General features: G+C 35.6%; 1 protein-coding gene across 4 annotated transcripts in view; it reads right to left on the bottom strand.

Annotated features, from left to right (window-relative positions):
- Window positions 1-12,444, bottom strand: part of TMEM196 (transmembrane protein 196) — a 51,780-nt gene extending 39,336 nt beyond the window's left edge. For 2 of the 4 annotated variants that reach the window (XM_004743375.3, XM_004743373.3), the window contains exon 1: window positions 11,261-12,444. In XM_004743375.3, the coding sequence (XP_004743432.1) occupies window positions 11,261-11,425 (165 nt within the window). In that variant the 5' untranslated portion in view covers window positions 11,426-12,444. The remainder of the gene's footprint in view (window positions 1-11,260) is intronic. The other 2 variants (XM_004743376.3, XM_004743374.3) reach the window with 1 other exon arrangement.
- Window positions 12,445-15,776: the final 3,332 nt, after the last annotated feature.

Genomic DNA, 15,776 nt, shown 5'->3' on the forward strand with positions numbered 1-15,776 from the left:
TTTTGCATTTTTAGCATAGTGCTCATCTTTTAAAGAAGTCACTTTTCCACTTTCCTATTTATATTTCTTTCTTTTCTTAGTCCATGGAAAACCCTGCTAATTATGCAGTGTTATTTTTTCCCTTAAGCTAGAACTAATTTCTTATTTGCCACCCCAAAACGGAGCACTGAAAAAAGCAAGGCACATAGATCTGTAATACCATACTTCCTCTACTGCAGAAAATGTTGAAATGTTCAATATTTCAAAAATTCAACTTGGTAAATGTACATTTTTATCAATAAAGCCATGACCTCTCACAAATATGATTATCTTCTCAATAAAAAACAAACAAACAAACAAACAAAAAACCAAGAGGCTAAGATGTACAATAGATATACTGTTGTGATAAGCATCAGGCCATCTTGGTGGCTTAACAGATAGCATGGGATAAGAGACAACCATAGTGAATAAAGAAACTAAACCAAAGGCACTCAGGGGAGAGATGGGAAGAAAAACCCCACAGTGGTAAATGGGAATGCACAGCAGGTAGTGAGAGAAACCTTTTTCAGAGACTGTAAAGCAACTGAATGAAACCAACAATCCCGAGAATGAATCCCAGAAGATATCATCAAACATCGTATGTAGCTGATTGGCATGTCAAACTCTTCTACATGAATCCAAGTTCAAAAACCTAAGAAACTTCCCACAGCCCCAGTACCCAATTCTTTCAGTGTACAGGAAACAAAAACAAAAACAAAAAAGCCTTAATTCTCAGAATGCCATTCCTTCACATCTCTCTTTCAATATTTGTGAAATGCAGTCTCTCTTGTATCTAATGCATTATACATTGTGTTCTATTCACCTCTGCTTTGTGACAGTCTTTCCTTTAAAAAAAAATAATTTGTTGACTATTTTGAGTATGCTGAGTCAATAAGGCTTTTTAATGTTAGAGCTGTTTCTGCTCCAAAAATAGGAGGAAATTTTAACTAAAGGGGAATTTTAGCTAAACTTGTGAATTTGGGGTCAGAAGGACTTTGAATCTGCAGTACATTTAAGTGTCAATTGTCCAAATAATTTTTATGTATAGTCATTACTCATGCTAATCTTTAAAATGAGACAAAATAAAACCATCTCATAGATTTCAGTAACAAAATCCGAGGAGTTTGTTTCCTGAGCCCAAATTTCTGTTATTTTAGCCAATTGTGATAAATAAATGAATTTTAAAATTAAAACTAATAAAAAATTTAAGAAATGATTATTTCTGGAGGGAAGCAAAAGATGCAATCAATACTGAACACCCAACTATGGAAATATTGTCAATAACATTCTGTTTATTAAGACAACTTTATATATATATAATATGTATATTATTATATGTATATATATAATATGTATGTATATATAATATGTATATTATATATTATACACATATACTTTATGTATATATATACATTTAGTTTATATATATTATACAGGACCTCTTTACGATCTATTTCATGGTAATAATGTAGTAAGTACTTGTATATGGTTTAAGATAATTTAACCTAGTATGGGTTATACCAATTTGCATTATTTCTATTTATATGTTTAAGAATTCTTATCTCTTCTAAGTAAAATTAATGTAGATGCTGTATTATATTTGGACAATACTCCAAATATAACACCCACAACTTGATACATGTGGAAAACAACAAAGTTTATAATGTAGAAGATGAATTTGGTGAGGATGAAACCAAAATAAGTATTCCCTTGGGTATGTGCCAGCTTTGAGTCTATGATTTGTGACCTGTTCTCATAGAATTGAAAACAGCCAGGGACTCCAGGGGAGTAGAGGGTAGAAGTTATGCTCTTCCCAAGAATTGTCAACAGCACAGAAGAATGTCCATCCAACATGCCTGGCAGTTTCTGAAAGCCAGCCAGTAATGGAAATAAGTTGTAACTCATAGAGGATCACAACATCATGAACTTGTACCCAAATCAGGAAAACAAAAGCCTACATGCAGCATACATTGCATATCAGTGACAATTACCAACTTCCTTGTATGAGTTTCTTATCTCTTCATCTCCCCTGCACACACATAAGAGCACATGCATGTGCACACACACGCACACACAAACACATGAATGCACTCTTTCTGCAGGTGATTTTGATCGCTAAATCCTAAACCCTTCAGGTTCTCATCCCTTAAGTGAAGAAACTCATCTGCTGAGATAAATGGTACAACAAAGCAGTTGGAATTTTTAGGTGATGTAGTATATTGTGAATATAGACTGCCATTGTTACTATGATTAATATCATTATTATCATTATTATTTTAATTCCTCAGTGTAAACGATATACAAAAATAGTTGGTTGGAAACAAGTAGAAAGAACTAGGAATTCCAACAGCCCAGCCAAAAATAATGAATACACATCTTCATTTGGTAGAACAAAAAAAAGTATACCTTTTTATCCCAATATTGACCTAGAAAATATTTCTAGGACCCTGGGACATGCACACTAAATCACAACTATTAATGTTCAAAATTGGTTATGAAAATTACATATTTTCTAAGACAGGGTATATGACTTAACTGTTACCAAGCCTTAAGTCCAAGATCAATCTCATCAATGGCCTTACAAGAAGCTCTCCCTCAGAAATGTATAAAAATAAAATGTCTATTAATATACAAATAGAAACCACATACAGAAAATTGATTTTCCAGAAATACAGCACTAGCATGTAGTCATTGCTGTGGGCTAGTCATGGTTATTAAACACTTGATATGTATAAAGCCTTTTATATAAATATTACTTTTTAAATTTTTGAACTCCATGAGATAGATAGTAGTATGGCTATTTTGCAGATAAGTTAGCTGATTGCTCAGGGAGGAAATGTAACTCACTCAAACTTAAAGCAACTATCAAATGCTAGAGTTAGAATTTGAACCCAAGTCTTTATATCTTCAAAATCTATTTTCATTTCTTAATGTCATGCTGATTTCTCCAATTAAATAAATACATTATTATTTTTATATGTCAGGCAGCTGTAAGAATAATTCAACACAAGGAAATTATGATCTTACAAATGCACCATCAAGAGGAAAGTCACTTGAAATGGTGTTAGGATTGTGATGGTTGATTTACACTTCCCTCAAGTCCCAAGATTTCCAAGTCTTTCCTTTGAAAGAAGACACCCATTGTGGAATCATGGGCTGGTGTTTTGCCTTGAATTTGAGCAGCAATGCCTAGCCCAACCGCATTGGCCTCCTGATCACCAAGTTCTACCCTGCAGAATTCACCAAGTTTAGTTAGGAATCAAGGGCAGAAGAGTCTTACTCTTTTAGGACATTTTAAAAAACTGGTCACATTGCATTTCGACGAATTAGATCTTCACTCGCCAGTTATTATGTGAACGTATCTTTGCTTTAACAAGTCCCGTCTCCTCAATACTCCACAAATTCTCCATTTTATTATTCCTTCCATGACTTTACACATGTTAATAGCTCTGATTAGCACATCTTCTCTCCTCTGCCCACTGGAAAGCTGCCCAATCTCCAAGGGCTGGATAAAGATCTCCCTCCATATGGGAGTCAACCCTGGTCCCTCACGGATAACTCTCATCTTGAACTATGTTTACATATGTTGTTTTATCTTCCTGACTTGCTCTCATAATATTTAATGATCATTTGAGATGCATAATTTTGTTTTACTTTTTAAGGTTAAAGCCTAAGCTCTAAAGGTAGGAACAATTTAGTCTAATATTTCACACTCTTCGGGGATATGAAGGTTGTGCTTGTTGATCAGCTGACTATGCCATTCTCTTCTGGGAAACAGAGACAAACAGTGATAGGGATTTGTCTTTATGCCATTTTACCTGATTTATATATTCAGGGTGAAAGCAAATAATGAGGTCAGACCTCAGTGAATGAATTTTTCATGACAATTTTCCTTGTTCCACACAATGCAATAGAAAAAGTACAGATTTAAAATAAGACTGTCAGCTTTAAATACTAACTCAGCTGATTAAACAATAGTGGGTTCTAGGTAAATCCCTTTCCCTTCATAAATTTTATAAGATATTACATTCTTCATAGAGTTATTAAGGCTGGAAAAAATAATGTATATAAAAGCATCTGGAACACAGTTAACTAATAATAAATCACATCTTGTATTATTCCTATAGGAGAAATAGCTCAAGGCACTCTGTCTCCCACGGTGGTCTTCTTAACCGCTAATATTTTCTTTCGTCTTGACCACATAATTTTGTTCAGTATTTAATAATAGATCATGAACTAATAGAACTTATGATTTCTGATACTGATGCTAAAAACCATGAGCACTAATTAATGTTATAAGAACTATTGTTGAAATCTAGATATTTCATTGATGCATCTGTTAATAATACAACATGTAATAAACATTGCTTCAAAAGTACTTGGATAGTTTAAGCAAAACTTAGAAGTCTCCAAGATATTAAGTATCTTTATTAAAAGTATTAATTTGTATTTTTATTTTGACTAATGACAAGAGCTCCTATAGTTTAAATGTTTTCAAGGACTTTGTTTGTGCCATAAATAGTGGTTCCTATATCCCCACTTTTTGACTTGCCTAACTTAGATAATTGTCTAATTTATCTCATTATTGAATATTTTTATGTGTCTTATAGCAGCAGCTGTTTCCCCATTCAGTTTTAAGCTGAATATTTTACATGACCTCTCAAGTGTAGATATTTTGGTGCATTTTTGTAGTTGCCAACATATATACATGAATTAAATCAAAAGCAAATGACACATACTTTGAGGAGTTAAAAAGATGAGTTAGAGTAGAGTTGATTGAGGGTGCTAGAGAAATGTTTAGAACCAGTACTAGTGTGGTCTAGGTCCCAGGCAGACATAGGACAACATGACAGTAGAGAGAAGAAGCAACAAATGCTCACTGAACACTCTATGCCAGGCTTGGTACTGAGAGTAACCCATGAAACTGGTACTTGTGTTTCTCTCCTGGACTTCATGAAGAAACATAAGTGATCCAGTACCACAGTTATATGGAGTGAGATATATGAATCCAATCTGTCATTCAATTTGAATAAAGTATATATAGATTAGATCTACATTCATGAGAAGAACTACATAGTATCCTATATCACAGAAGAAAGCAGTCAGACAATTTCCTCTCTTTCTCTCTCCTAGAAATATGCTGAATGAGGGTCTATCATACATTTATTCTGGAATTGTCCACTTGGCATGTTGAAATAAACATCTATCTGCAGAGTGACCACCTGGTAATTTTACTAAATTACCAAAACAGTAAAGTCAAATATATTTGAAGACTCTGACCTTAGTTATTCATACATCAAAATGACATTTAAATGAATAAGATTACATAAAGATATATATAGTACAGTAGTAGAATGAAGTTTTGTTGAATTCACAAGTAAATGATCCAATATTCATTTGGACATAAAATTATTGGGGTTTTCTCCCCTTCAGTGGGTGTATACACACATATTCACCAAACTCTATTCTAGTTTTTGTGGAATTTTGAAGACAAGCATTTCCGTTTGGATAGCTGGGCTATGCTTCCCATCTAACCACAGAATTAAATATTATCTGAGGGCTAAGTGAATATACAAAAAGTTAAATTTCTTGGCCATATTTGAAACACACATTGGATGATGTGTGTTTAAATATTGATAATATTTAAAAGCCAACGTGAGTATTTTAGGCAAAATCATACAAATAAAGGGATGTGACTCTTCAGATCATGTTTCTATCAAGCAATTTGTCAACAACTGGGTGACCAAGCAATTATTATCAGTTATTCCCTAATAGTTCTATGCCAAAGTCTTCAAGATCAGTTATACCCTTGAATACCAGCCAAAATCCTGAGACAGAATTTGTCATAGGCTCTAGACAGAAATTCAAACACATGTCACTTATATGTGGATGAAATACAGACTAAAACAAAACATCTTATCAGATAATGGCAGAAGTGACCATTTTTCTTCTTTTATAGCATTACCAATCAATATCAGATATAGACATTTTACATGTATTTCTTTGGCACACAATATAGTTTCTTGAATAATAACTACACTTCCTAGTAGTTTGGCTTGTCTAACTGATTTAATTGCCAAGTATTTAATAGCCTTAACCCCATTAGATAAAAGTGGCACTGAAGAATAACAGTATGAATCAGATAAGGAAGATTCTTTATCTGGGGTCTACAGAGTCCACAAATGGGCTTTAACATAACCAAGAATTTAAAATTGATCTGTATGTTCAAATGATACTATTTCTATGTGGGGAAGTATCTGTGCAATTACACACTAAATTTATAATGGTGACTAATTTTGATGAGGTGGTAGAGAACTTTAGTTTTGATTCTTTTTAGTTTTGATTCTTTTTACCCTTTGAAATGAGTATTTGTGCATGAATAGCATATGACTAAAACTAACTCCAAAATTGGTTATAAATGTATATTTGTAATATTTTATGAAGATGGGGCAATGATTTCATCTCATGCTAGGAAATATGAACCTTTTATGTTATATATTTTGAATCTGGAAAAAAGTGATATACCATCTGGTTAGAGACATATTAACTTCAAATTTTATATATTTGAAGTAATGTCAAATGTTTGAGAGGTTTCTTTGACCTTGTTGTGTATGTTATTCCTTAAATGAGTTGGACTAGATTTACTCATTAAAATGAATACTTTGAGGCAGCTCTCATTTATGTATAACACCTCTCTTATACTGCTATAGTATGGATCAGAATGTACAGTAGATGGATTTCAACACAAACCTACAAATGGCTGGGTTGTTGCAATGGTGAACCAGGAGTCCACATAACAGGTGGTCTTGATTATGCTATAAATTTCACTCACCTAAAGTATCAGATTTCTTAAGTGGAGAAAGCTATAATATACAAATAAAGTATTGTCTAGAAAAATAAGCAATAAAAATCATTCAAACTTTATATGATTTAGGTATTTTTTTGATTATTATTTAAGAAGACCATGTTTATATGTGGGGTAAACTAGGCTTAGAAAAGTTCCTTTGATGGGGCGCCTAGGTGGCTCAGTGGGTTAAAGCCTCTGCCTTCAGCTCAGGTCATGATCCCAGGGTTCTGGGATCAAGCCCCGCATCAGGCTCTCTGCTCCATGGGGAGTCTGCTTCCTCCTCTCTCTGTCAGCCTCTCTGCCTATTTGTGATCTCTGTCTGTAAAATAAATAAACAAAATCTTAAAAAAAAAAAGAAAGAAAGAAAGAAAAGAAAGGTTCCTCTGAGGGGTACCTGGGCGGCTCAGTCGGTTAAGTGTCTGCCTTCAGCTCAGGTCATGATCTCAGAGTCCTGGGATCGAGTTCTGCATTGGGCAACTTGCTCATCAAGGAGCCCGTTTCTCCCTCTGCCTGTTGCTTCCCCTGCTTGTGCTCTCTCTCTCTCTCTGACAAGTAAATAAATAAAATCTTTAAGAGAACACTTCCTTTTAACACATTTAATTTATAGAATAATTATTAGATATAGATGGATGGAATTTGGGATGGTAGATATCAAATACAACTTAGCACCAGATGTTGTTCTGGACACAACAATCTGAATCTCTATATTTCTAAGTGTCAATCTAGAACAACAAAAAGAATCTATCCTCTTGGAACCATTAATCTGTGTACCACTAACTATAGTCCATTTCCATGAGAGATGATGCACTGGAGACAGAGAAAAGTGACTATTGCATAGTAACTTGGAAACAGCCCTGTCTGTTTAACTCTGTCAATAAATCTTACACATCAATTATATTTTACATGACTGTCTTTTCCAAAGCAGTTGACCCAATGGTTCCCTCATTGTTATCTGAAAGTATTTTCTTCCTTTAGGCTTCCAACAGGTGACTCTATTAGCTATAACAGGTGACTAAGAAGAAGCTAAAACCCTGTAAGGCATTCACGGCTTTCTTTCTCTATAAAATTTCAGTGAAATAATTTTTTTTTCCTAATTGTCCACACCTTTAACTGATCACAGAGAGCACCCTTGCCTGACTATGAAATAGTGACTGGAAATATAAGCACCCATCCCATGGATTTTTAAGCTCTTTATTTTATTTTACTATTTTATTTTTAAGCCACATTTAAAAAAATGTGTGTATTTGGGTTCAAAGATCAAAATAGTTGCCTGAATTCTTAGTGCACTTGACCTAGATAGAAAGCTTATGATGTCAGAATACATACATAAAAAGTAATACCTTCATAGTACACTTTTATTTGACTTCAAAAATTTAATTCAAAGATCTTATAATAATGGCAATAATGTGCTGAAAAACACTTCATGACACCAATCAAAACACACTGATTATAGACTGTGGTTATCATGACAGGTTAATTATTATAGAATCCCATCTAGTGTTCATAGATAATACAGATTTTTAAATTCTTAAAATACCAAAGAGATCAATAATGTTGATCTAGTTTTCCTTTGCATTTCCTTGAATGTTTCTGGGAAGTGAGAACTGGCATAATTATTATTATTATTATTATTATTATTATTATTAAAAGGCTGAGGAAATAAATCTGTTGCCTCCAACTGGCACATAGCCTCTTGTGGTCTGTCCCCAACCATTCCTTCCATCTTATCTTCCCCTCACACATACGCACCAGAAAAATAGAGGAGCCTATTCCATCTGGAATATAACCCATACCATCCCAGTTCGTGCCTTCATCCAGGCTACCTGAAAGGCTCTCATTTCTCATGCCCTTCACTGTCAGTCTGAGCAGCCAGTATTAGTGGCTTGCATTCATTCAATGCTTACTACGCACAATGCATTTACTAAGAGCATTATTTCATTTGTGCCTTTAACCACCCTATTTTACAGAATATGAGAAACTTTGGTAGTCATCCAGATAGTAAATGACAGATCTGGGATCTGCACCCAGGTAGACTTCAGATTTCACCTGTGATGCATTAACACTGTGATACATAAATTACAAGTCCCAGTAAACTGTCAAGGTCTAGAGAAAACAATTGCTCTCCCATGGATATTTCACTGACTTCCCCAACTTCTCTCCACTATATCTGCCCCTGTATCTCTCTGAGTCAAACCTTAATTTCTCACCACTGATAAAGTTAGTGATGCACGCCTCTCATTTCCTCCACTAGGTATTTTGATTCATCTTAATAGTCTTTGTGTCAAAGAGTAAGTGTGCAATGGTAAGCCCTTTACTGATATGGTTAAGTGAATTCATCATTGACAGATATGAGATAATTCAGACTATATCAAAAATGACCTCTGAAAAACAATTTAAAAAAATCAATTTAGCACATCTATAATGTAATAAGTAATGATCAAGACTGAGTATTTCTTCACAAATTCGATTTTTTAACTTAAGTTTATAAGAATGATCAAGAAGTGATCCATTTGGGCATCCCAGTTTCAAAATTCATTCATTCAATTATATACGTTTAAAAAATTTTTTTAAACAGAATTCAAAACATTGTTCAAGGATCCTAGGGGAATTTTGGTTACTCTAAAGAACCAGTTGAAAATGGAACTAATTCTTCATGGTAATGACTATATATATACAGTCATTATCACGACTTGCTTTTATTTGCTTTTTATTGAGCTGATTCAAAAATTAATTTTTTTTGTACAAATACATATGTTGACTCATTTTGATAATGGTAAATTCTCTGGGAAGAAAAAAAATAATTGTTTTTCTTAAATATGCCAAGCAAATATAACCACTTTTTTAATTCTTGGAGATAAAATGGATACTTTAATACCATTTACAGACAACCTTCGTTTATTCACCCAATTTCTCACATTTGAGAGGGGAAGTGATTTGAAGAGTTATTTGTGTCTCCTCTCTTGCAAGCCATCAAAAGGTCACTTTTTCTCACCTTTGTTTTAAATTTTGATATTATATTTTAATTTGACAATTGTCTCACAGAAGTTTTGAAGTCTATTTCTGTTTAAATAATACTAACCATAAGATATAGAATGACCAAATTTAAGGTTTGCCTTTTAGCCTTTCATATATAAAGTGTATATTGATAAAAATTACATAATAAAGAAAAGGGCAATTATTTGCAGGTTATAGTAACTTACTGAATTCAGAACAAGGATTCTTAGGGAAAAACTCAGTGTTAAAAATGAGTACCACCTTTACTTTTCCTTTTAACTTTTGCAATTTAAAAACATTTGCCTCATTTTGAAAAATTAAAATAAAAAAAACCTATTTTTCCACAGCACAATTGTACCGGTTTTTTAAATGCTAGAACTTCCTTCAGGAATGAATTACTTCAAAAGGATTTTCTTAAACTTAGTCATTTTTCCCTTTCAGTGACTCAAAGCACAAATAACCAAACCATGATTGTTAATTACACCTATTGATCATCGGTGACAGAAAGCATCCTATTAAATTATCTTGGAAACTGAAAACAAGCTAGAAACCAAGAAACCAGCTATAGAACTTAAAGGAGAAGAAAAAATTATTTTCACTATTAGGCCCACTAGGAATAATGCAGTTATTTTATTTATTGTTGGTGGAAGAATTGGGTCTCTGAGTCTTTCCTGGAGATTCCCCCAAAGCAAACAAGAAGGTCATTGGGTCTGACACCTGACCTAGAGGAAATTAATGACCTTTTCTCTGAGCATTAGGTACTCTTTAAGCTGAGTTATTTTCCAATTAGAATGTTGTTACATATCATAGCATACATTGTTCAACTTACTGCCTAGAAGTTACAAAAGAGTTTTTAGATGTGAAGTATCAGAAAGCTAGCAAAGAGAGATTAAGAGCAATGTTTTCTGGGATAAAATACTCCTTTTACACTCACACATTTTTGTTCTATCAGTGTTGCCTTTAGTGTACCTTGGACACTGTTGCCCAGAAATAAATGCATAAATCTACCCTTGCTTGTTTCTGATACAAGAAAATGATGTAACACGTTCATTTTGGTTATTCCTTGTAAAAGAAACAGGCTAAGTGAGTCTGCCCTTGACAGGTGTGACTCCCTAATCAGCACCACTAGGCAGCCTTATGCAGCTTCAGCTAGTGGAAACTCCCATCCCCCGCCCCCAACTTTAAACAAAGCCATTTAATTTGGTCTTAAGCCAAGGTAAGAGAAAAAAAAACCAATTAGTAAATAAAAGGACAACATAAAGAGGCAGAGTCTGCCAACAAGAACCCACATGCAAGCCAGAGGAGATTTATGATTTTCTTCCCCAGGGAGGGAGTGACTAACGCACGCACACTGACCATCACCGTAAAGAGGTAAAGAGAGAGTGAAATGGCTCAACGTACACACACCCCGCTCCATACCGGGGACGAGTCTCCGAGCTGCGGCTTGTGCTCTCGGAGGGCCAGGCTGAAGCTGACCGCCCCCACGGCCACGCTGGAAACCCCCAGCCCTATCTCCAGCACAGAGAGCACCAAGAGGCTCCCAATAATCTGGCCGCTGGTGCACATCCTTCCTCGGTCATCATTCCTTCCAGATCAGAGAGGGAAACCAACCATCCACCTTCTTCCTTCCACTATGCTCCTTACCCCTTCCGCCCCCTACCAGACCCCAAAACTTTTCTTTCTTCACCAGCGAAGCATTATCCACAAGGACTAGATTTCCAGAACCGGAGACCCTCTTCCCGGACTGGGCCAGAGCAAAAAAGAGTCGTTCCACCCCCTGGCACGTTCAGGTAGGAATCGTAGAATTTTCCTGGGTTTGGAGGTCGGAGTCCAGGAGAAGAGAATGCACCAATAGAAGGGCTTTCAAGAGGCAGCCAGAAACCTGGAGGAGCCAGGAGCCAGGAGCCCCGCTCGCGAGGCGCTGTCCAGAGTTCTGCCGCTTCCCAAGTCTCCGCAGGAAACCTGCTCCCTTCTAACCTCCCAGACCCCTCAGGCTCCCCTTTCTTTCCTGGCGGAGGAGATGAACCTTGCTTCCCGGAGATCCAAAGCGGAACTGCTCAGAGCTTCTCTCTCTCTCCCTCTCTCTCTCCCGCTCTCTCCTCCTCGTCTCCTCTCCTTTGTTTTCGTGGTAATACAAAGTGCTTCTGCGAGTCCTTCGGTCCCCAGGCTGAGCGGGCGGATATATTCAGTACCACGCTCCTCGCTGTTGCTGTGTCGCCAGAAAAAGCGACCTTGTCTGATGGCCTTTTCCCGTCTGGGTTTCTTCTCCCTCGTCGTCGTCCTCTTCCTCCCCCTCTCTCTTGGTCTGAATCTCTTTCATTTCAGTGACCTCATTGGGATTTGAGAGGTTGATGGAGGAAGGAAAAGCTGATGTGGGTCTACTCTTGGCTGGCTCCTGACCAGCCCCGCCTCGGGACCCTGACCACAGTGATCCAAAGGATCCCTACCTCTTCATCTCCCCTACTCGCGCCCTTACGGGGCTTTTATCCAGATAGAAGGGGAGGGATGCCTACGTCAACGTGGGGCTCATTCTGTGTGAAACTTTCTTCTGCGTGCACACGGGGTAGGGTGGGGGCGCCCTGGGCAAAGAAAGGCAGAAAGAGCAGAGAGGTGGAGAAAGGCCAGACTCCTAAATTCCCTAGGACTCCTAAGGACTCTCACCCAGGAACGTCTCTTTCTAAAGAGCGAGACTCAAGCCTGTTCCTAAGGAGCGCTTACTCTCCGTTGTCACGACCTGTCCCTTGTGTGTCAGTGGCAGAATGGTGTGGAGACGCAACTGGAGGGACAGTCTTCTGTGGGGATATTGGTCGCTGTGCCTCTCCAACCGGCAGACCCTTACTCTTACCCAGCAGCAATGCTACACGTTTGGGATACTTTATCAGACTGAGCACAACTGGGACCCTGTGTTTTTGAATTCAAGAAATGTATACATTTAGGTATTTCATTGGAAAGGGCATTATTAAAAACAAAAATCTGGCTCATTGAACAACTGACAGTCATTCAGAATCATTAGGGCAGGAGCCAACACTAGCTTGGGTGTTTTGTGTTGTAGTCTGATGCATATGGGACTCCAGAAGCCTAGGAATTGCTGTGTCTGGACCCCATTTTCATGTCCCTGATTTTACCTCATGAAAAATCGCAAGGTAGTTCATCAGGGAGACTCAGGAAGCAGGGAGATGAGAAGGTGTTTTGGGGGTATTAGCCATCCTTCTCAAAAACTGGGTTTCACAGTTGGAGATAAATTGAAGGAAAATAGAAGAAAGGATGGTTGAGTTAAACATTTTACAAAACCAGGACATCTTGACCTCTGAATACATGCAAACTAGTGAAATGCAGACATCTCTCTGATTAGAAGTTTCTTTTTTTAAAGCCTCAATGCTGAGATCACTAAAGCTGAGTGATATACAATCTATACAGCATAAGTGCCAATTTCACCTTTCTTAAAATTTGGTTCAGGGTTTGTTTAATAGTTTAAATTCAATTCTATACTATAATATACTTTCTTTATATTTATACTCTACATTTTAAAAAACTTGAGTTCTCTCTTCTCTTAAAAATATAAAAGCAGGAAGAATTATAACTTATTAGGCCTTAAAGAGTCTTCAGGTTTTGTGAAATTTGGGGAACTTAAACATTTATGCTAATTAATGAATTCATTTTCCATATCTTGAAAACTCAGTCTGCCAGACAGCCAATTGTTAGAATCCTTCAAATATTTTTTGGGTTTTAATGAAGTACAATTGATATTATTTAAATCTTGTAGAAGTCATCTAAATGGTCCAATTTATATGTAGAAATAATGAAGTATCTAGGTTGCCTAATTTTGGTCTGTCTTTAGTTATATCTTTTCCTTTTTAATTTTTTTTCAAATTCTTCACCATTTGAAAGAGAATAACAAGCTACAGTAATTACTAAAACATTGGTTAATGCAGACATTTGGGAGGAGTGTAACTTATAGGAAGGGAAATTAATTTTATAGGAAACATACAGGTAGTGTTAACAATAGGTGGATTTCAAAGAGAGAAAGAAATGAGTAAGTCACATATTATGTTTGAATATCCCTGAATGTGATGGCTAGAAATATGTTTACTTAAATACCCCAAAGCCTAGTTATATGCCTGAATATAACTAACCTTGAGTGATCCTGGGTCATTAATGCAAAGCCCAAACCATATGAAAATCAAAAACATATGGAAAAAACTATAGCCATCTTCACTTACCAATACTTACAAGTGAGTCACACTTAAACAGAAACATTTCTAGGAATAAAATGAAAAATAATAATTATCCATAGGAAGTTATGTTTTGTGTTTAAAAACATGGGATCGATATTATTAGTCTTTTAAGAGAATATTACCTGTTCTGGGGGAAAAAGTCTATTTTGCATACCTTTTTAAATGATATAAAAGTAAACAAAAGGAACACTAAAATTTACTCATAATCATGCAAAACTATTTGTTAGAGAAAGAATTATAGGATAAAACAGCAAATCGAATTAAGACTAAATAAATATATGCATAAATAGGGTACATTGTTATGCAAATACCAAGGGCTCTACAATAAAAACGTTTCATTTTTTTTTTAATGTCATGTTACACCATAAGAGTTATTCATGAGATCCAGCGATACAAGGCTCAATACTTGCACATTTTTAATAAAAGCCATAGTTTGAAATATCTCAAGTTTGCCACCTGCTGGCTTGTTTATGATACAGTGAACATGAATGTGTAGGCAACTTAAAATAATTCTTATTAAACTTATTAGCTAATCAGAAAAAAAATCCTTCATAATCACCCTCTTTAAGGACCTACGTTCTGCCAATAAGTATTTAAGAGTTCTGAGAAACTCGTGCCTTCATCTTCCCAAATAAGACCTATTGAAATTTTAATATATGGGTAACAGAAATTATAAGAGTTGGTAAAAAAAAATACCACCTGTCTTAATATAATGAATCAAGTAGATGAAATAAGCAACTCAATCACTAATACAGATTTAGTAACTGAAAGGTCAAAATTTTAAACTGATCAGTTTTGGAATCTGATTTAAATTGTTCAAGCTTTTATAAACTAAATTTATATGGTGACCCAAGCACTAGACTGAATGACTAATGAAGTCTAAAGATTAAGGAAAAGAGAAAACAAAACATAAAATCACTACAAACAATTTAGCAGTTTTTAAGTGTTACAAGTCTGTATCTTAATACTCTAGAGTCAATGTTGTTAGAAATGATTGTATCTAAAGACTTAGGACTTGATAAAGAGACTGCTAAAAAGAGGGAAAAGAAAACAATATTTTGAAGATACTTTTTCTTATTCAAATATTAGGAAGCAGAGATAATTAAAGGTGATTTTGTCTTTTCTTTTCTATTACCTACTAAGATCGTAGATCTTAGAAGTCATTATCTAATAGTATTGTCAGTGCTTACAAAAATTAGAGAAAGCACAGTAGTACTTAGTACTATAACACAATTTTTCATTTATGTCTGAAATATTCTTTGATTACTAACAACTGTTATCATGAACCCCCCCCCCCCATGGTGTATTTTACAGTATTTCTACTCTTAATAAAGTATGGGTGGGTATTTCTACTCCTGGCCATTACAGGGTAAATGGATTGGACTACTTCCCTACTATATACAATGTATTCAAATAAACTTCAGATACTGTATGACAAGCAGTACAGCACTGTAATCTCCAGGAATGGAGAAATAAGCAAGGTTTTCTGTTCTGGTCTTTCTATGAGAAAAGGAGTACCAAGCAGAACATGGTGGTCTTACTGAATTTCTGGGGCATATAGCAGAGTTTCTGGAGGCTATTTCCAGGACAAAGTATTAGAAAGGAGGGTATTTCATGGAGAAATAGATCTCCATAGGGATCACTTGAGTCCGCTGTTAAATTCTTAGCCACACAGTCACGGG

The sequence above is a fragment of the Mustela putorius genome, unplaced genomic scaffold (genome assembly GCF_011764305.1).
Source record: "Mustela putorius furo isolate JIRA1106 unplaced genomic scaffold, ASM1176430v1.1 tig00003845_pilon_pilon_pilon, whole genome shotgun sequence".
Classification (NCBI taxonomy): domain Eukaryota; kingdom Metazoa; phylum Chordata; class Mammalia; order Carnivora; family Mustelidae; genus Mustela; species Mustela putorius.